Source organism: Narcine bancroftii, chromosome 7, assembly GCF_036971445.1.
Source record: "Narcine bancroftii isolate sNarBan1 chromosome 7, sNarBan1.hap1, whole genome shotgun sequence".
Classification (NCBI taxonomy): Eukaryota; Metazoa; Chordata; class Chondrichthyes; order Torpediniformes; family Narcinidae; genus Narcine; species Narcine bancroftii.
In genome coordinates this window covers 179,067,768-179,090,784 of record NC_091475.1, presented here as the reverse complement: position 1 = coordinate 179,090,784, position 23,017 = coordinate 179,067,768, and the positions used below count along the sequence as shown (strand labels likewise).

The window sequence follows — 23,017 nt, the reverse complement described above, 5'->3', positions numbered from 1 at the left end:
TATATCTTCCCTCTTTTGTGCCAAATGTATTATACTAAGTAATCTAGCTACATTGTCCACAGATTGGCTCTTTTTTACAAACCCTGTATGATCCATATTTATCAATTTTGGTAAGAATTTTGTCAATCTATTAGCTAAAATTTTTGAAATTATAATCTACATTTAACAATGAAATAGGTATATATGTCAATGGTTTTAAATAACCTGGTTTTTTTTTGGTATTACCATTATTATCGCAGTAGTTAAACATTCAAGGAGAATGTGTGTTACTGCAGCCTGATCTAATATTTCCATAAAATAATAAATTAACAAATCTTTAAATTCTTTATAAAATTCAGCCAGGAAATTATCTTCTCTCAGAGATTTATTACTTTGTAATAGGCTCAATGCTTCCGTCACCTCTATTGGGGTGAAAGGGTCATCTAGGACTGCTTGCTCTTGTAAACTTAACCTGGTAGCCTTATTTGTGACAAAAGGTCTTCTATTTTGTAATTGTCTCTCTGAAACTCTGATTTATATAACTTAGAATAAAATTGCTTAAAAGCTTTATTGTTTTTACGTTTTTTAGGTAGTTTTATTCAAAACTTGTTCTGCTTTCAACCTCCAAGCAAGAACCCTATGGGCCCTCTCACCTAATTCATAATATCTCTGCTTAGTTCTCATTATTGGTTTCTCTGTTCTATATGTTTGTAATGTATTATACTGAAATTCCTTATTTATAAGTCTTCTATGTTTTGCCTTGGAAGGCTGTCTTTTTGTGTCTTTTTCTAAACATGTTATTTCTTTTTCCAATTGGTCTACCTCTTTCATATAATCCTTAATTTTAGAAGTATAACATAATTTGTTCTTTTAAATATGCTTTCATCACATCCCATAAAATAAATTTATTATTAATTGAATTAGAATTAGTGCTGAGAAAAAATTGAATTTGCCTTCTGACAAAATCACAAAAATCTGGCCTTTTTAATAAGATTGAATTGTATCCATCTATAAATTGATTCTTCTTTATCTAACATTTAACTGACATTAATAAAGATGAATGATCCAATAAAATTCTTGCCTAATAATCAACTTGATTCATTCTACCTTGGAGAAATTAAAAATAAATCTATTCTTGAATAAGAATCATGTCTATTTGAATAAAAAGAGTAGTCTCTCTCTCTCTTGGGTGAATTCTTCACCATATGTCTATTAAATTCAAGTCTTTCATTAATGTCAAAGAGGTTTTCACTGTCTTTGCCCTTGTTATTACTCCAGTTGATCCATCTAAAACTGGGTCTAAACAAAAATTAAAATCTCCAACTATTAAAATAAATAAATAAATAGATAGATGATATATATATATATATATATATATATATATATTCATAAGGGTCCAACATTCTGAAAAAAAATTAATAATATACCTTAACATATCTTCCTGCAGGATCAATCACTACATTCTGTATCTTAACTGCAAAGGTCTTCTATATTAAGATTACCATTCCCCTTGCTTTTGAATTAAATGAAAAAGCTGTGACATATTCCACTCAATCTCTTTTTAATTTCAGGTGTTCTGTTTCAATTAAGTGAGTCTCTTGTAAAAAAAAGTTATGTCTATTCTCAATTTTTAAATGTATGTCAGTATTTTTTTTCTTCTTCACAGGTCCGTTTAGCCATTAGCATTAAAACTTTAAAATCTCAGTATATTACTCATTGATATTTAATTTAGTCCAAATCTAGTGATATTTCCCCTTCACCTCTCTCCTCACACCTCCTTGACAATTCAGATATTTGTTGTCTACCATGTTAAGGGATGTCCTCTTCAGCAATCCAGGTAAGAAAAAGATAAAATAATTATATATAGTCAATTTTTATTTATAACAATTATAATATTCAAAGAAGAGAAAAAGAAAATAACAAAAAAACATGAATGTTGCTTAAATAATACACAACATTGCCCCCCTCCATTTTACAAGTTGTTGTGTCTGCCAGAAATACACGAGTTGATAGTAGTCAGACCATATCACCTCTAACCCCACCCCCCCATATATCAATCTTGCATTTGCAGAAAATTAAAAACTCACTTTTTATTATTTAAAGCATTTCAAACTCCCTTTTGCTGATTAGCTGGCAGTGTTTCTACAAATTCCTCTGCACGAGCATGATCTGTAAAGAACATGTTCTTTCCTTGCAAGAAAATCTTCAACGTGGCAGGATGGTGCAAAACAAATTGGTAACCATTTTGCCATAAGGTGTGTTTCACCATATTAAATTCTTTTCTTCTCTTCAGTATTTCCAAACTTATATCAGGATAGAATACATCTTGTTTCCATGAAATGCCAGTGCATTTTGTCTTTAACTCCTTATTCTGCTAGTGCCAATATTTTCTCTCTCTCTTGATAACAAAGACATTTTATCAATATAGACGTTGATTTCCCATCTGGTGGTGGCCTCGGTCTCAAAGCTCAATGTGCCTTTCAATTTCAGTAATATTTTCAAATTTATCTGATCCCAGAACCCCTGGAATCCATCGTTGAAAAAAATATTGGATCTTCACCTTCTTCTTCAAGACCAACAATTTTAATATTATTTCTTTTACTAAAGTTTTCTAATAAATCAACTTTTCCCCAAAGTTTCTTCTTTTGAAAAGCTCATTCATCTGCCTCATTTTCCATTTTCACCATTCTGACCTGTACCTCCTTCATACCAGCCTTTATATTTTTAACTCTTCCAATTTATTTTGCAATTTACGAATATTAACAAATTTTTTCTCCATTTGTTTATCTGAATTTTTCAAGTCTGCTCTCATCTCTCTTAGTTCTTTTAATAGCTCAGTATTTGTGCAGTTTTCTTCCTGTAACATTTTAAGTTTCATACCTTTATCTTTGGAAACTTTGCTTTGTTTCTTCCTCCTCTTCATTTTCATTGCTGACCTGTGATTCAGATAGATAAATTTCTTGTTCTAAAATTTGATAATTATTGGAGCCAGCAAAAACACTGCTGGCTCTAGCAACATCTTAGAATTTTTCTGTTCTGTGCATGGGCGTCTTCCCGTGCATACGTAGTTCTGAACCTTCTTCTTCAACTCCTTTCATCCCTAAGAAGCAGCTGTGATGGTGCTGTGGTGTTGGACAGCCCTTGCAGGGGTCTGACTTGTCTGCCAACGCCCCGATCCATCGAGCTGCTAGGCCTTATTTCTGTTTTTGTTCCTGATGGGCCAGCAATGTTCTTTCCTCTTTTAGGCAACATTCTTAGATAATTGTAAAGTAGTTCCCAAACAGTTTTTAACAGTTTTGGTTAAAAGTAGTTTGCTTATTGAGCACTTTTTAAACTAATTCTCGGGAGAGTCAGATTTCCACTTCCTGACTCTACCGCATCTTACCATTGCCTTCTGTAAGGTAAAACATCATGAGATGGGAATGTGTAAGGAGTTACCCTGTGCAGGGCTGTAACAAGAAGGGGAGGTGTCCTTGTACTCCTGTTAGGTAAAACATCATGAGATGGGAATGTGTAAGGAGTTACCCTGTGCAGGGCTGTAACAAGATGTGAATGCATCCTTGTACTTACAAGATAAGAGAGACATTGATGGATTGAGAGGCAGGAAGCTAGCAGGGAAAGGATAGCAACAGTTTTAGTCATTGGACAAGTAATGATATGATGATGTTCTAAGCACGTATCCAAAAAATCACCATTTTGCTGATAACGGCAGAATGCATTCTCCGACTAACATTGTTAGTCGCAAGTGTTACAATCCGGTAATAAAGAACAAAGAACCCTGATTTCGACTCAGTCTGGTGTTTGTCTCACTCATTCATGAACAAAGCAGACCTAACACTTCCCAGCTTTGAAATAAATATCTGTTTTAATAACTTTAGTATATTTACCCTTATATAATTGTATAAGTTGTCTAAAATGCAATCTTTGGTGATTCAGTGTTTTTTCTATAAGGGAATGTTCTCAGCTGCAGGCTGTACCCAAGCTGTTCCAATTATTACCATTTTTAATGAGTCCTTTTTTCAAACTTTGCATACCTGTTTCTAAAATACAAAATAATGCTACCATTTTAATGATATAACCTACCTATTTGTTCAGATTTTAAGAATTAGGAGTTTTAAAGTCTCTTTACTCCTCCATGTTCTTCATTATCTATCTGTTGGTTTGACAGTCCTAATCTTCATGCATTGTCACAAATCATGTACATTGGGGTGTCAAGAAATGAATGTAGTTTTTGTTATCCTTATCAATTTAATATTCCAGGCAGATCTACAATAACCCTCCTCTAATGACATTAGCATTTTGATCTCCTTTGGCTTACCAGTCATAACTTTCTAAATTATATGGATATTTTTCTGATCTCTTCTAATTGTTCATCAAAGTCATTTTAATTGTAAATTAATATTCTTTGATAAGTGGGAGGTCACCATGTATTAAAACATATAGTACTTCTTCCTGTTCAGTACCTTTTCATAAGCATATAAACTGTAACAGTGGTAACTTTTACCTTTATTGTAAATTCTTAAATCATGATTTTGAAATATTTACTCAGTAGCATCTTAATCAATGTGTACTTTTGCAAGGGATGTAGAAAGAATTAGATTTAGATTTTTTATCAGAGTACATACATGACATCACATACCACCCTGAGATTCCTTTTTGCTGAGGGTGTGGCCGAATTACCACTAATCGGTAGTGCAAAAAATAAAATGTACACATCATAAACATACAAATAACTGTAAGCAGATAACAAATGTAAACAAACTGTGCAATAGAGAGAGATCAAAAAGAAAATCAACAAAGTGCATGTACGAGTCCTTAAATGAATCTCTGATTCAGTTTGTTGTTGAGGAGACCGATGGTGAAGTGGTAGCCATTGTTCCTGAATCTGGTGGTGCAAGCCTTGTGGCACGTCTTTCCCGATGACAGCAGTGAGAACAGAGTGTGTGCTGAGAGGTGAGGGTCTTTGATGATTGCTGCTGCTCTCTGACGGCAGTCTTCTTTGTAGATCTACTCAATAGTGGGGAGGGTTTTGCCTGTGATGTCCTGGGCTGTGTCCACTACTTTTTGAAGGGCTTTATGCTCAGTGGTTTTGGTGTACCCATATCAGACCGGATGCAGTTGGTTAGCACACTTTGCAACACACCTCTGTAGAAATTTGCCAGGATTTCTGGTGTCTGCAAACTCCTGAGAAGATGGAGGCGCTGATGGGCTTTCTTCATGGTGCCATTGGTGTGTTGGGTCCAGGAAAGATTCACCAAGATAGTGACTCCCAAGAACTCCAAAGTTTCCTATCTGTTAAAATGCAAAATGGAAGTAACTGCTACAAGGATGTATTCTACTGATAATGGAAATAACAAATGATGTGAAACTACTAGACAATATGGAACAGGGTGGCCAAAGATGAAAGTATGAGTTCAGGATTAGGAATGGCAAGGATAGGCATTATGATGAATTTCTTAATAATCCGTGTGGTGAACTATTGCTTACTCATTTATCTGGCTCCGTCCCCTTGCTGAGACTGTACCTGAAGAGTAGTTGAAGCAACAAAACCACAACAGGCCTGTTTATAAAGTGCATAGAATGCTCTAATGAGATCTGAATGCTCTAATAAGATCTGAGTTAACATAAATTTAACATGAATAACACGAGATTCGTGCTACTATGGTGAACTGCACGAGATTCGTGCTACTATGGTGATCTGCACGAGATTCGTGCTACTATGGTGAACTACATGAATGTGATTGGCCAAAAGCCTATTACTGTGCTGAATGATTGTGACTCTATGACTATAATGCAGGTTTAACCTTGCCTGAAGTATTCTACCAGATTACATACAACCCACAAAGAATTTTAAGCCAATCATTTTATCAGAGATTTTAATAGATAAATTTCTGTAATCATGTAACTTTGATTCTCTTGTTACCTGTGATGCAGAAAAATGTTTAATTTCAGAAATGGAGGTGACAGAGGAAAGCAAAATCAAACAACTAATAGTGATTTCTGCTATAATGAGAAGAAATGTTTCATTTATTTTTGGATGGAATATTCTCTAAAAATTGTAAATTGATGCCCAGTATCTGAAGGTTAAACAATTAGATTCCATAAATCAATACTTTAGAACAGGGGTGTCAAACTCCAATTCACAGAGGGCCAAAATTAAAAACTTGGACTAAGTCGTGGGCCAAACTAAATATTTATTGAAAATTTTCAACAACATCTGCATGTTTTCTCTTCTTTCAATATATGTAATGTTAAACTTTTTCTTATTAAAATAAATGTTTAATTATAGTTTTGGTTAAACTCTTTCCAGAAGAAGCACTAACAAATGAGAAATAAAATATTCAATAAATAATATTTCTCTATAGCCTTTCAGCTCCTTTTAAATGTATTTTTTTTCACAAGCCAACAAGTCAAAAAAATAACAACTTGCTTCAATGACAAACAGGTTTGTCTTTTAAAATGATGAACATATAGTCTCCCTCCCACCTGTGTTGAAAGGTCCTGTTTTCTGTCTTTCGTTTGGCCATTTTTCGTAAGGGGTTTATTACATGTGAGTTGGGCGACAGGTCGCAGACGCTAATGAAAGTAAGGAGAGGAGGTGGGTGCGATTAGCGGGCTTACGGGCCGGCGCCAACGCATTTGCAAAGCATTCTGGGATTTGTAGTATTAGCTGTGCATGGGCTATACTGGCGCGGCGGCCAGCGGGCCAGCTCTAATACATATTTGATATGATCTTGCGGGCCAAATATAATTATATCATGGGTCAAATTTGCCCCGCGGGCCTGAGTTTGACGTGTGTGATCTAGAACTTTGCAAGTTTACAACTGCTGATAACTCAAATAATTGTATGGTTCAACGCAGAAAAATGTTTTCTTTACGTCTGAATGCAGCGTTTATGACTTAAAAAGCACCTCTGCTAAGACTATTGACCTTTTAAAATTGGATATTTATGAACAAAGCATGAATTACTGTGACTAGTTGCCTTGGAAACATATTAACTGTATTCTTTATTTCGTGTATTTGATGCTTTAAGTTTCAGTTTAAGGTTCTGAACTTTTGATGCAATTAGAAAGCTGTCAGTTCCCCTGGCCCTTTGGGAGACCTGCTTGCAAACAGTATCCTCATGAAACTTGATCCCAGCATCTGGTTCCCAGAAGCTGATTGCCAGTAGCCTGTGACTTGGTGTGAGGCCTTTGGCTATTAAGCTCCATGCTAGTCTGCAGCTGTGTTTCCATACCTTGCAGGGATCTCACCTAGGTTTCTCTGTTTTCCTGGAAATACACCCTTGGCAAGGGGGCTCTGTCATCTTGCATGCAGACCTCCATGAGTTTTTGGTGTACATAAAAGACATCGATCCTGTTCTACAGTCAGTTTAAATCTGCACAGGGCCATTGGGTCGAATGGCTGGGCAGTAGGACTATGTGGAGGAGCACTGAAAGATAGATCTCTGTTCTCCTTCTCCTGGGTATTGACCAGTTGCAGCACTGCCGTTACAGCAGCCGCACATCTATTCATAACGTACAATAATTTAGCTGAGGGAACAGAATGAAATATTTGAAACCTTGCCTTCCTAATTTCGTACTCTATGCCAGTCATCTATGTTCCTCTAAGAAGCATTCTGTAAACTATTTCTACTTGAAAAATACTCCAGATTTTTCTTCTTCCAAGGTAGTTAACCTTGCACTTTATTACATTATATTCCACCTGCTATATTCTTGATTATTAACTTACCTGTATGCATATGCAAACTTTGGTGTCTATGCAGATTTCATTCCCAGCTGTCTTTGTACATTTGACAAATTTGGGTACAATGCACTTTATCTTATTCAAAAAATAGTCAAAGCCTCTGGTTGTTCTAAAACAGACATGAAAATGATTGTTGGTTAGCTCTCTTTTTCGACCTAACATTTTCATATGTTTTTGAAATCAAGGCTGTAAGTGTATTGGTATTAGGAGTCCAAGTAAAGTTGAACTCTATGGGAGTCAGAGGGGCAGCATGGTTGGCATAGCAGTTGGCACAACACCTTTACAGCGCCAGTGATCGAGACAGGACCAGGGTTTGAATCCTGTGCTGTCTGTAATAAGTTTGTACGTTCTCCCTGTGTCTGCGTGGGTTTTCTACAGGGGCTCTGGTTTCCTCCCACTGTTCAAAACATACTGGGGGGTGTAGGTTAATGGGGTGTAAATTGGGTGGCATGGTCTTGTGGGCTGAAATGGCCTGTTATCATGCTCTATGTCTAAATTTAAAATTTAAAGGGGAAACTTTGATTCAAACCTGGCACAAAGAGAGGATCTGGTTGTTGGAAGCCAATCATCTTCGCTGTAGAATATCACTATAGGAATATTTCGGAAATGCCTAGGCCCATACCAAGACCAGCATAGAAGGAGGCTGTTTTCCACTTTGACCCTAACGATTCTCCACATTAAAAAATGTTCCTTCTGTTCCCAATCACTTTCAAATCATTGTCCTAAATTCATATCCTCATTGCCAATGAGAACAGTTTTCTCTGTCTTTACCACTCATACTTTTAAAAACTTCTATAATTGGGGCCCCTTCTCAGTCTATTCTGCTTCAAGGAGAACAACTCCATCTTATCCCAGTCTACTCACATAATTCATCCCTGAAATCATTGCTCCCTCTCTAAAGTTTTTGCCATGTCCTGCAAATTGTTACTGAACTAGAGTTTTATAAAGTTCTACTGTGAACTCCTTGCTCTTGTACTCCATGTCTCTAATTATGAAACCCAGGATTCTGTTTTCATTATTAAAAACTGCCTGCCATGTTCAATGGATTATGAAAATATAACCCAAGCTTTATTTCAGATCTGTGCTCTCCAGTTTATATCACCCTCCTCGTTCTTCCTAACAACAAGTAACAATTCACAATTTTTGGCATTAAATTTCATCTACTATTCCACCAGGCTGTCTACACCTCCTTGAAGTCTGTCAGCATCCTCCTCCTGTTCACCATTCCTCTGTTCTCTGCCACATCTAGATAAAGAAATTGTGCCCTGTATACTCAATCTAAAATGCAGCAATCTGAGTACAGTGATGAGTGGAAGGGAGAGGGATTAACAGAATATCAACCTCCAATTTCTGTTAACTACCTCTCCAGTCTCTCTCCTTCCTTCATCTCTCTCTCTCTCTCTCTCTTCCTCCACCTCCCTGCTTCTTCCCTTTCTTTTTCTATCAGAACTATCCTTATTAGCCCTCTGTTCTCTCTCCCTTTCGCTTTTCTCTTTTCCACCCTCCCACCTGTATCTACCTATTTTCTTTTACCTTTTAGCCTCTGCTCTTTCCCTTCCTGCCCCCTCTTTTCACCTTTTTATTCATATCTGCTTGCTTTTTGGCACTCCTGATTATGGGACCAGGCCCAAAACATCAACTGCCTTTTACTTCCTGTTGAGTTTCTCCAGCAGTTTTATGCTCTAGACCCCAGCATCTACAGATTTATTGTATAACCCCTTAACTTCAGAAGTTAGACAGGATGAACTTCTTTTCCAAGAGACTGGTCAGAGTATGGAATTTACTGCCACATGGATTTATTGAGTTCAAGAGCATTGATTCATTTTACAAGAAGCTAAGTAAAGTATGAGAATTTAAGGAAATATTATAGATATGTGATGCAAAATCAGGGTATGTTAGATGTTGTTTTGTTTTCAATGCGGCTTAGATAATAATGAAAATGAATGATCAAAATATATCTTTGACAAGTAGTTTCTTCACAACTCACATTAAAAAAAAAATAGTGAATCATAAAAATTGCTTGGAACTGAATTCTTCATCTCTAGGTTTTCCTCAATCAATTTGTAACCAACTAACAACAGATCAGTATATATATCTTTTCAGGCTATTCTTTGGATATCAGAACCACTGAAATGAAATGTGCTGTTTTATTGAGAGAGTCTAATTTTTGAGTATTGAGTGAAATATCCTGTAAGTCTTTTAACAAACAGGATTTCTGAACATTTGTGTCTTCAAAGAACAGACATTCATAACAAACTGACAGAAACATTTTGTTTTATTAAGCTCAGCATTAAACTATGATAGAACCTTGAATAAATTATGCAACTTTATATTTAGCCAATCGCTCCTAAACCTAGATCAATAATGCACTAGTTTTTGAGTCTATTAGAACAAGGACAAAGGAAAACAATTTGTCTGACTGAGGACTTGAATGGATCTAGTTTGGAAATTGAACAATATATAAAGTCTTCATTTTGTTATGCATTACAAACATTAAATTAAAAAGGATCTGGGGGCAACCCTGTATTGAATTTATATTTGTTGCTTTCAGTAGTCATTTGAGATGAAAGAGAAATGAAATATAATAAGATTTCCTATATTAAACCTATAGTGAACTGAAAGTATTCATTGTTTTCACGTTGACACATTACAACTCTCGGAGAATGCTGATTACAATCTTCTGTCATTTTTTTACATATTGTTTGAACATAGAACAATACTGTACAAGATTGGCCCTTTGGTCCTCTATGTTGTGCTAACCCATATATCCTCTCATTAAAAAAAAGTATTAAACCCTCCTTACCCCATAATCCTTTATTTTTCTTTCATCCATGTATCTGTCTAAGAGTCTCTTAAATGTTTCAGCTTCCACCACCATCCTGGCAAGGCATTCCAGGCACCCACAACTCTCTGTGTGGGAAAAAAAAACACATCTCTGTTGTCCCTCTCTTATTTTGCTGCAATTACTTTGTTACAATTGTGAAATTAATTCAAATATTCACCCATTAGTTGATTTTTCTGCAATTAGTAAATTGTACTTCTGACCTTCCCTAAACTGTATATACTACCTATAACTGCAGTACCATTTTTAGGATCTTCATGGTTGTATTTGTTCTTAATCTGATCACTGGACAGTCAGATGGAATAAAGACCTTAGTTTGAAAACTGATGTGGAATTTTCTTTTCTGTTTTGCAGGATCACTGGGCCTCCACAATCCTGAACTTAGCCTAAAATCTAAGCAACACGTCATTGAAATTAATCAGACACTACATGTGACATGCAGGTAATTTTATAACAAAATTGTTTTAATTTTTATTTACAGTATGGTAGAAGCCAATACCGCCATTTAAAACTAATTAACCTACAACCTTGTACGTTTTGAAGAGTGGGAGGAAATCAGAGCACCCAGAGAAAACATACAAACTCCTTACAGATTTGTACCCCAGACATCACGCTAACTGTGTCACCCATAGAAATGTATGCATGCATAAATGTATTCAAGAAAAACACTTTAGTTAGATTTTTCAGTAGGCTATCTATAACAAAGGTGTTCAACAGAAAATCAGATGATATAACTGGAGGAAAATTGAAGAGTACAGGTAGTGATGTATAAATTATATGGAATTTTTATCATTAAGAATTTTGGGTATATAGTGTTTTCTTCCTTTGATATGCTGACTCAATCCCATTCCTTAGTATTTGAATACACTAAAGTGAGATGCATCATAATAAACACTGCAAGTTTCATAGTTTTATACTGCTTGTTAACTGCTTGTCATTATAAATTTGATATGTATATGTGATACATATACATGATATGTCAGGATCACCTGAGCAATGCTGTAATGATGCTGATGTAAGCTTAGTGAGAATCTTGATACTTCATAAAGTGACATCTGGAGCTTAGGAGCACTGTTGTGCGTGGAAATTTTGATCACATCATCACACTTGTTTTTTAAAATCCTTCCTCCCATCAATAAGCATAATATTTTAGGAATGGGGAGGTGTATTTGCTTCCAAAGCTACCATGTAAATTTTGCCTAGTATGAATATAGCTTGGGCTGGATAAGCATGAGGATGCATTTAATTTAATGTCCTATTCTAATTGGCTGTAAATTAGGCGTCGTGGGATAGCGACATGGGTGAGATTTATACCAACTGTAACAAATGGCAGAATAATCCGTTGCCTATTTCCGATCTTAATTCCACATGTCCACATTTATACTTTGTCTTTTTTAAGATTAAACACTCACAGGAAAAGATGTACTCTGGCTTGATATTTGATTACATATAAAGACATTAAATGGGGAAAAAAATTAAGTTTTATTGTAAAAACTTTACTTAGTGTAAAGTAACTTGATGTTTGTTTCAAATGATTTTAAAAAAAAAACAACAAAATGTTGATCTCTTTATTTTCACAGGGGATCATCACCAGTATCATGGTCCTGGCCAGGCCATGTAATTAATGGAAATGAAAGAATAAGTATAACTAATTGTACGAGTGGGATCTACATGAGACCATTTTGTAGTAACCTGACTTTGAGCAAAGCTCAGGCGAAAGACACAGGTTACTACTTTTGCAATACATTATCTTCAGGTGCTCAACGAAGAAAGACCGCTGTCTATGTATTTGTAAAGGGTAAGACAAATGGCAGTTATTGATTTATAAGCATTCTTTTTGTTTCCATTAACTTACAGGATCGCCTCCATTCAAGGATTTATTGATTCTGTTAGAAATAGTAACAAATAATGACAAATAGATGTTAAGAAGTAGGAAACATTCACACCATTTTTATTAATGTTCAATATACACAAATAATCAAGTCTGCCATCATTGATGTTTATTGTATAGAAGGTTACTGAGATCATGTACTCAATGTCAGCTCTTGCAAAAGCTCAAAATTTAAGCCTAATTTTTTGCCTTTCTCTCTGGATGTGGGCTTGATTTCAACATTTAAGAGAAATTTGGAAGGTACATGGATGGGAAGGGTATGGAGGACTTTGGTTCGGATGCAGGTCAATGGGACTAGGTGGAATAATATTTCCTGAAGGGCCTGTTTCTGTGTTGTAGTATTCTATGGTTTTCTCCATAGCCATAAATTTATTTCTGCTTAAAATATTTATCCCATTTTTCCTTAAAAGTGCAGTAGTTTCTTCCATTAACACCCTCTGCAGTAGTTTTCAGGAAATTTTAATCTTATTAAATTAAAATAATCTTATTATATAATCTTACCATTATATTCTGATTGCTATTCCCTAAATATTCTCCTATACTTAACATCTTTTCTGCTTTTATTAATTTTCCATTATAAGCTCTACTCGTGTTTTCTCTCTCTGGCTCTTATTGAATCACAAACAATACCATCAGTACTTCTTTTAATTCCATTGATGGGAATGCTTCATGAATTGGAGCATCTCCTTCGCTCCTCACTGTTCCAATCATAGATTTATTTTCTATTATTTGCTGAGTCTTCTAATTTATGTGTTGTTAGAACCCATTGACAAATCAAACAGATTCTTAACAGATCAAATGCAATCTGTTAGTTCTCTGTGCATTATTCTTTCCACACTACTAATTTTTTTCATATTGCAATTTCTTCATATTTTTTCTTTAATTTTTAAATCATTTTCAGGATTTAGGTGTTGCTGGCAAAGCCAGCATTTATTGCCCATTCTTAATCCCCTTGAGAAAATAATAGTGAGCCACTTTCCTGTATTGCTGCAATCCTGGTTATGGTATTTGTTGAGTAGGGGAATCTGCACAATGGTGGTGTTCTAATGCACATGCTGCCCGTTAACAGGCTGAGGATTAGGTTATACTGTCAGATAGCCTACATTGTGTTTTGTAGTTGGCACACATTGCAGTCACTTTGCACCCATTGTAAAGGAAATGAATATTTAGGGTGGTTGATTGGTTATCAGTCAAATGACCTACTTTAAACAGGCTGCTGTGGATTTTTTTGGGGGTTGTTGGCATATGGAGAGTATTTTGCTATAACGATTGGTGCATTGTCATTGATGGAAAGGCCTTCGGATGATGGAAGATGCATCATTCGCTACAGGGTACCCAGTCTCTAATGTTCTTGTAGCTGCAAACTTGTATTACTAATTCAATTGAGTTTCTTGTCAGTGGAGTCCCCCAGGATATTGTTGATGGGAATTTGCTGATTGGAATGCTGACTCTACCATTATTATTTACTTATGATCACTTGGTTGAAATCAGCATTGTTGAACTGTTGCATTCAAGATGGTGTCCCAGGGCTTATAAAATAAGGGGTAGAAACAGGTCAACAATGAATACAGAATTCGCTATTGACACTTCATCCAGTGAATGAATAAATTAAAACAACATATTGAGTATTTCTAATGAATCTCTTGTGAGGCACCTAATTGATGTATAATAAAATGTAGTCAGCATGTCCAAGTTTGTTAACTATTAAGGTATTGAATGCTCACTTAAGCTAAATAAAGAATTCCCTTGGTGCTTTCAGTGTATCCCTATATTTAGGAAACAGATTGTGAAAGAATTAGAATGAGAATGGTTCTGTATTGTTTCCTGTGGCAGGACATTGTCTTTAGTCAATTTCCCAAATTAGTTCCATGAGGACCACTATTTTGCCTTTTTCTCAGATTTAAAGTACAAATATTTATGACGCACTGAAATGCCTTGAATTTAGACTCGTGTTTTTAAACATTGATTTTTTTAAATTAGCCATATACTTCTGTAAATCATTCTCTTTTCATTAGACAATTGCTGAGGAAGGCATAAAGAATACTGAAATTTGTAAATTTAATTAGACCGAGCATGATAACAGGCCATTTTAGCCCACGCGCCCATGCCATCCCATTACAACCAGTTGACCTATAACCCCTGTACATTTTGAATGAAGGAAGGAAACTGGAGCACCTGGAGGAAACCCATGCAGACATGGAGAGAATGTAAAAACTCCTTACAGTCAGTGTGGGAATTGAACCCTGGTCCCAATCACAAGTGCTGTAATAGCATTGAGCCATGTTAACCATGCTGCCCGTTAAGAACGGGCAATAAAAATATGTATAACCATATTTTTGCCTGTATTTTAACAATTCCAAATATTTTCTCTATAATATAAAAAATATTTATCCTAGTTATCAAGATCATTAACTTTTTAAATTCTTTGCAATAATGTATTCAGATCGGAACCATCTATGGAGGTTCCTTTGAGTTTTATTTGTTTAAATGACTGCTTTCCTAAGCACTGCCATTGCTTAAAATATATAGAAATGAAAATAAATTAATATGTAATATATCACAGGTTGTGATGTTAAGAATAAAAACACAAGTATCTCTGCAGAAATCTACAGTTAGTACATTATACAATAGCAGAAACTCTTGAAACAAGTAACCTTGAATTGTTGTCAAAACACAGACATGCCGGAGGAACTCAGCAGGTCTTGCAGCATCCATAGGAGGAAAAAATGTTGCAGGCCTGAGCCCAGACTTCTGTGTTTCACAATCTTGAATTGCTATCCACATCTATTTCGCACTTCACATTGATCTTCAGATATTCCTTTAGCTCATCAGCTATTGAAACTCTTGTTCATGCCTTTGTTACCAAATGGACTCTACACTTCCAATGATCTGTAATCATTTCTCAAATTTCCACTCTCTGTAAACTTGAACTTCTCCACATCTCTGTTTGTTTTATCGCTTACCTATCACATCTGTGGGCACTAATCTGTATCAGTTCTTGACCAGTCAGCACCTCAATTTCTCATAATTTGTTCAAATCTTTCCATTATTTTGCTTCTTTATACCCTTTGTAATTTCTTCATCTGTACAATCTATTGATTTCTCAATCCCTGAGCATTCCTACATATAACCAACCATCTTTGCCATAAGTCTTTTGAATGACATTGTGGAACCTCCCTATCTCTCCCACTCTCTCTCCTATTTTAAGACTGTCCTTGAAACTTGCAGCTTTGACCTGCCTTGATATTTCTTTTGGCAGGTATGAATTTTTACTGTCCAGTGCTTGTGCTGCTATATGAATGCCATTTATTATCAGTTCTAAATGTGAGTAATTATTATCTCTATAGAGTGAATTTCCCAGACAAATGCAATTAATAGTGTCTTGAATCCAAATCTGATTTTTAAATATTGGGGAGCATTGTTTTATCCATTGTCTTACGTAGGACACAGAGGCCAATTGCTCCACTACTACTGTTGCCCTGTTTGAAATTGGGGATCAAGAGATCAAGAAAACACAGCCTTGCAAAGTAGAGACATAATTATCACAAAATTATCTAAATTTCAATTACCTCAAATTAGAACAAAGATAAATTACTTTTTCTTGCAGGTTACCCTGTATGTTTGTCACTTACTGCTCTACTTCTCAGCATTAGGGTTAGGGTTGAAGTTAAAGTCGCAGTCCCAAAAGCATAGTGTTGGGTTCAATAGCTGGTGACAGTATGTCTGCATGTAGAAATGTCCAGCACTTCTTCCTTGCACTTTGTGTGATCTCCACAATGAGATGGCGAGTCTCAGGAAGCCACACAGTAATAATCTTTAATCATTTTGTGCCAATTTTGAATGGTACACAAGGGAGTAATTACTTCTGCTCCCTGATAAAGGCTTTGAGGGGGTGTGTAATGTTACAAAATACACTTTTTCTAAAAAAAAATTAAGAATGCAACTTTCCTCTAATGTAAAGAAAACAAATCCAGGCTTTCATCTGATTAAGTGGTCCTTGGGGTATCTTTTTCCTTCTGGTTTTTTATTTTGTGTGAAATCTCAGACAATAGAATTGCTTTACTTAAAATACATTGATACAACTAGGGAATAAGTTTGTTACACAAAGTTGGGAATATTCATTTAATAGGTTATTAAATTCACTCAGAGTAAAAATTTGAGCTCCATGTAATTTTAAACAGTATTGCCATTCTGTGATTTACATTGTAATAATTGTGGGTTAAAATTTTTGGTTGTGTTAAGAAAGTTGCATTTAAACGGAGTGGAATTAAACTGTATTTTGCACTCATAACCATGTTTATTTTCCATGAATTTGTAAGTTGTGGGTGAAACTGCTATATGAAAGAGAATATAAAGGCAACTTGTATTTCTAGAGACCTTAATGTTCATAAAGAAATGTCTATGAAAGTAGTGCAAGGCTGTTGGTGGAAACAAAAGAAAAGGGAGACAAAAAGGAGACAAAATTAAAAGAAACACCTTCTGGCAATTTGTGACCATGGCAGAAGTGGGTGAATGTGGGGCAGTAATATCAAGGCAGAAATGCTGAGAGAGGCAGAGGGAGAATCAGAGTGAGAGGCAGAGAGTGAGGGAGAAGTGATAGTTGAGGCTTAACTGCTTAATTTGTACCAATGAGCCAATGTACAGCATAGAACAGTATAGTATAGTTTGGGCCTTTTTGCCCACAATGTTGTGTGAACCTATATAAATCTGTTCCTCATTAGTCTATCACTTCCCTCCCTCACACCCATAATCCTCTATTTTTTTTACATCCATGTGTTTATTTAGAGTCTTCTAAATATCCCTTTTATATAAAATTCCACCACCATCCCCAACAATACATTTCATTGACCCACCACTCTGTGAAAATAAAACCTATCTCTGACCTCTCCCATAAACTTTGATGTCCTCTGATATCAGCTATTGTCACCCTGAGTAAAAAGGTGCTGGCTGTCCACCCCATCTATGCTTCTCATAATCATATTATGTCACTTCTCATCTTCTGTTGCCCCATAGGGAAAAGCCCTAGCTCTCTCATCCTTTCTTCATAAGACATTCTCCAAATCAGGCAGTTTCCTGGTAAATCTCCTCTGTACCCATTCCATAGCTTCCACATGGTTCCTGTAATGAGGCAACCAGAACTGAAAACAATACTCTATTGAGCTACATCGTTACCTCATGGCTCATAAACTCAATCCTCTGACTAATGAAGGCCATACACAATATGCCTTCTTGGCCACCCTATGGAATTGAACCCCACAATCTCTCTGCTCCTCCACACTGCTAAGAATCCTGCCATTAACCATTTCCAAGTTCAATCTTCCCAAGTGTATGACTTCATACTTTTACCACTTCTTTGCCTAACTCTGCATCCTGTCTATATCAAGTTGTATCCTACAATGACCTTCTACAGTAGTCACAATACTTTCAACATTTGTGTCATCTGCAAACTTATTGACCCACTTTCTCATCCAAGTTATTTATAAAAGTCTCAAGAGCATGGATCCCAAAACAGATTCCTGCAGAACACCACAAGTCACTGAACTTCAGGAAGAAGACACACTATTTACTACACCCTTTCCCTTGTCAATTCCAAATCCATGCAGCCAAGTTTCCAGATCCCATGCCTCATGATTTTATGGATGAGCCTACCTAGGAAAATCACGTTAAATGTCTTACTAAAATTCATATACACCACATTCACCATTCTACCTTCATCAATTTCTTTTATAACCTCCTTCAAAAACTCGATTAGGCTTTCAGGGCAGGAATACATTTAATTCTTAGCACAGTTGTATGTTTATTTTATTCTTGTAGCAGGTTAGAACAAGCAATATAATTGATATTACAGTCTTCACCTTTCTATAATAAAAACTTGTCATATAACTAAATGCTAAAATGTCAGATTGCTTATATATTCTGCCATTTCAGATCAGAATCAGATTTATTGTTAGAGTACATACATGACATCACATCTGAGATTCTTTGACTTGTGGGCGAGGCAGAATGATCAGTTATTGGCAGTGTGAAAAAAATGGACTCAATGTGCATATGCAGGCAAATCAAGAAATGTAAACAAACTGTGCAATGCAGAGGAAAAAAAATCAATAAAGTGCAAAAATAAGAGTCCTTAAATATGTCTCTGAGTTTGTTGCTGAGGAGTCTGATGGTGGAGGGGTAGCAGCTGTTCCTGAACCTGATGGTGCGAGTCTTGTGGCACCTAGACCTATTTCCAGTGAGAACAGAGTGTGTACTAAGTGGTGTGGATCCTTGATAATTGCTGCTGCTAGATGTTCTCAATGGTGCGGAGGGTTTTACCTGTGATGTCCTGGGCTGTGTCCACTATCTTTTGCAGGGCTTTTCATTTGGGGACATTAGTGTCCCCTACCAGACTGTGGTAGGGGACACCACAACACATCATGGTTTTGACTCCTTAAGAAAATATCTTAGCATAGTATTAATTCTGGTTTGTTCACCTTTGACATTTTGATCATCTAGAACCTTGTTACTGGTTGACTAAAGCAGTTGAAGATATTACATTTTAATGGAAAAAAATCATTTGGAGCTCCATTATGCATGTACTCTATATCATGCCAATCTTTCATTTATTGTTATGTTTCTGGTTCATACCCCCTTTCAAATTGCAGTGCAAATGAACTCTGAAATTTATTAGGAGAATCATATCAAGGTAAGTATAAAGTTTGTGAATCCTCACAGTACCTGGTATAGCAGAGAAAAATCTCTTAATATGCTTAAAGATTTATGTTTCTTAAAATGTGCTGTTTCAATGACTAACTATTTTCACTCAAAAATCTAAAATTAAAGGTTAGCTTCATGTATGACTGGTATTGGGAAGGATGATGGTGGATTTCTATAAATAGATTTTTGTTAACTCTGAGACGACATCTTTCTGTGCCGCAAAAGGGATTAATTTGTTTTGTACATTTTAACTGAATGGAAATGTTAATTCTTTTTTAGACAAACATAATCCATTTGTCGACCAATACGCAGAAATACCCAAAGTTGTGTACATGACTGAAGGAAAAAAACTAATTATTCCATGTAGGATCACAGCTCCAGATTTCACTGTCACTTTGAACACGGTAGGTAGGATTTGATAACTACCAAACATTGTTAAGATTAATTAGCCTCCATTGTTTCCAATATTTGTTCCAGGAGATCTCGGCATCCATAATGGCTTGCACTAATGCTGATTGTTTATTTATCAATGTGATGAAACTACAGTACTTTTAATCTGAAGAGATCAGAATAAACGTGGATGTGGCTGTATGCCAGATTGTAAAGAAATGTAGAAACAATAGCTCTGAAAATGGAAGGAACTATCCTATTTTCTGTTTCTTCTTGATTCAGCTTTATAGAATAATTATGCTGTTGTACCATAGTTTTCAGTTTAAAAGCACTCACATCATCCAAGTGATCATTAAGTTTTGCTTAGAAAATTGAAGTTTTTATAGCTTTGAATATACATTCTCATTCTCTTTCAAAAGCAGGCAGAAAAATGTATTCTGGTTGAGCTGCAAGTGTGTAAGAAATGTAAATGGTTTTGCCATAATCATCTAATCTTTCATTCCTTCCTGTTAATTTGGGGATGAGTGCCAGATGAGCGTGGTTATGCAGTTAAGTAATGTTGCTCCTTTAGACATTCAGCAACTTGGGTTCAATCCTGATTTGGCTTTATATGTTGATGTTTGAATGTTTTGACTTGTGACAATGTGGGTTTGCCCAGGGTGCTCTACTTTCCTCCTACATCCAAAAGATATGCTGGCTATTTAGATTAATTGGTTACTGTGAATTACTTTGATAAGAGAGTCCAAGTTGAGTTGTGAGTTGACAGTCATGTGAGAAAGAACCAGCAAAGGGGAAAATAAGTGAATGAATGGGATTGCTCTGAGAATTGAACAATACTTGATGGCCTCTGTGTTTTAAGAAACCTGAAACAAATGTACAAATAATGAATAGGATAGTAAAAGATAGAAAGGCTGATAGAATGGATAGACATGACAGGTGAAATTTAATATAAAATGAAATGAATTTATTATCACGAACATGTCATGAAAACTGTTGTTATTGCAGCAGCGATATAGTTCAAACCTTGCTATAAATTAAATAAATAGTGCAAGAAAATAGGAGAAAATTAGTTGTGGTTCATTGTCCATTCAGAACTCTGATGGCAGAATGGAAGAAGCTGCCCTAGTTCTGCTGGGTGCACATTTTTAGGCACCTGCACCTTTTTCCTGGTGGTATCAGTGTGAAGAGGGCATAGCCTAGGTGGTAAGGGTCCTTGAGGATAAAGGTTGCTTTCTTAAGACACCATCTCTTGTAGATGTCCTCCATAGAGTGAAGACTGGTGCCTGAGATGTCACTGGCTGAGTTAACAATTCTGGAGTGTTTTCTTTTCCTGTGCCTTGGCACTTCCATACCAAATAGTGATGTAACCAGACAGAATGCTGTGCATGGTTCACCTGTAGAAATTTTCAAGCATCTTCGGTGACATACTAAGTCTCCTCAAATACAATATACCTGTATAAACTAAAGTCACAGTTCTGAAAATGCACAAAAACATGGAGATCAGGGTTATTATGTTCATAAATCCTTGGAAGTGGCAGGGAATACTGAGAGAGAGATTAGTAAAGCATATAGTTTCCTAGGATTCCTAATGTGTTAAACTAGTGTTATTTTGCCTGGAGCAAAGAATTAAAAAACATTCTAATGCATCAATCAGGATTTTTGAAGGAAAATAGCATGGAATTGGATGGAGAATATTGTGACTTATGCAAGACTACATCTGCAGACATTTCTCAGTTTAATCACATACCATCTGCCACACTGTTTAACAAAACCATAAAGAACACAGAACAAAAATGTTAAAGCAAGAAATCAGAACCATTCACCAGAAAAGTGAATGTAACAATCTTCTAATTCCATTCCTCAAACAGGTGGAAAGGTTTTCCATTCAATAGGTTATTTGGAGATAGTAATGCAATTTTCAAGGCAATTCCCTGTATAATCAGGAAAGTAAACGTAAATAGAAGAACATCCACACATAAAGCAAAAAGATGCTTACACACACACACACACACACACACATAAATATATAAATATTTCCCTGAAGCACAAATAGTAGTTTCCATTTAAACAACCAAGTTGGCAGCACAGAACAGAGACAGAAGGTCTGTATCCTGTGTTGACAGGAAGTTGGTGAGATAGGCCCATAGTCATGTTTATTACATGCTTCTTGAGGCATCCTTCTGTCACACCATCATTGAACATTTTAATGAAAGAACATGAGAAAAGTATTTGCATTTGTGTTGTATTTTTTGGATCAAAGCACAATCTTTTTCTTCCCTCTTCCTCTATCTTTGCTGTGATATCGCTGAGAGAGTGTAAAATCTAGTTTTTAAAGCCAGTTCCAATGTAGCCAATAGAATTTTGATATCTAGGAGACAGAAATTCTTTGAAAATTTTGCAACACTTTGTGCACTATGTAACTTGGTGTCATGTAAGTTCTGATGACCAAAAGCAAATACAGTATGTTCATGCATTGTGCCCTTATATGGAGTCAGGTTAGGTCAGATAACATGTGCACAAGTGACATGAAGCAACATTTAAATAATCACTTTGATGCCATCTTCACAATCTTTGTAGATATTTGTGATCTATCAATATCACTGGTTACTCAGACAGAAGCAGTTTTAACTGTTTTGACATTAGCAGAAGGAGGTTAACCTCACTTAATCTCTTACCATATTGTTCTAGACTTTCAATTTTGCTTCATAGGCTTATCTTTTAGTATGTACAAAACAAAAAGCTGAAGATATGCTGGATATATATACATAAAGACAGAAAAAACAAATGCTCAGCAGGAAAAGTATCATCTATAGAAACAGAAAATTGCTATTAAGTTTTCACATCAATGACCATTCGGATGAAAGCATTTTCTGCTTTAGTATGTTCCTTGGTTTGTTTGCAGTTTTCACCTCCAATTGCCTTAAAACTTCAGCATGTCAAAATACCCACTGCTCCCCATCTCCCTTAGCCCAATCCTCATGTAATTTCTTTCCTCTTTTATTGATGCTCCTGCAATTCCACCCTCCCTCTCTGGATCAGACCCTTCTGCCTATTCATTTTAAAGCTAGCAGAGGCAGAGCATTTCTGCAATGTGCTATTTTATCATACATGATGCTTTGGGCCTTGTGCAAATTAGAATTTTTCCTCCTTCATCTTCCCACTGCCTTCCATTCTTTCCTCCTATCAGCAAATTTCTTTCTCAGCCCACTACTCCTTCCTCATCACCTCTTAGGTTTTTTCTTTACTCCCCTCTACTGCCACTAACTTAGCTTTCACCTTGATTTTCTCTATTATCTGAACATCTGCTCTTCCCACCCCAACCCCCAAACCCCCAGACAAAGCAAGGTCCTTGTCCTGACCTATCACCCTACTATCTCTGCATCCAGCATTTTATTCTCCATAATTTACACCACCTACAACAGGATCCCACCACCAAATACATTTTCTCTTCCCCTCTCTACCTTCCAAAGGGA

General features: G+C 36.0%; 1 protein-coding gene across 6 annotated transcripts in view; it reads left to right on the top strand.

Annotated features, from left to right (window-relative positions):
- The window catches only part of flt1 (fms related receptor tyrosine kinase 1), a 274,469-nt gene that overhangs the window by 25,577 nt on the left and 225,875 nt on the right, over positions 1-23,017 (top strand). For all 6 annotated transcript variants that reach the window (XM_069891516.1, XM_069891514.1, XM_069891517.1 and 3 more), the window contains exons 2-4: positions 10,922-11,009; positions 12,148-12,365; positions 19,434-19,558. In XM_069891516.1, coding sequence (XP_069747617.1) covers positions 10,922-11,009; positions 12,148-12,365; positions 19,434-19,558 — 431 coding nt within the window. The remainder of the gene's footprint in view (positions 1-10,921; positions 11,010-12,147; positions 12,366-19,433; positions 19,559-23,017) is intronic.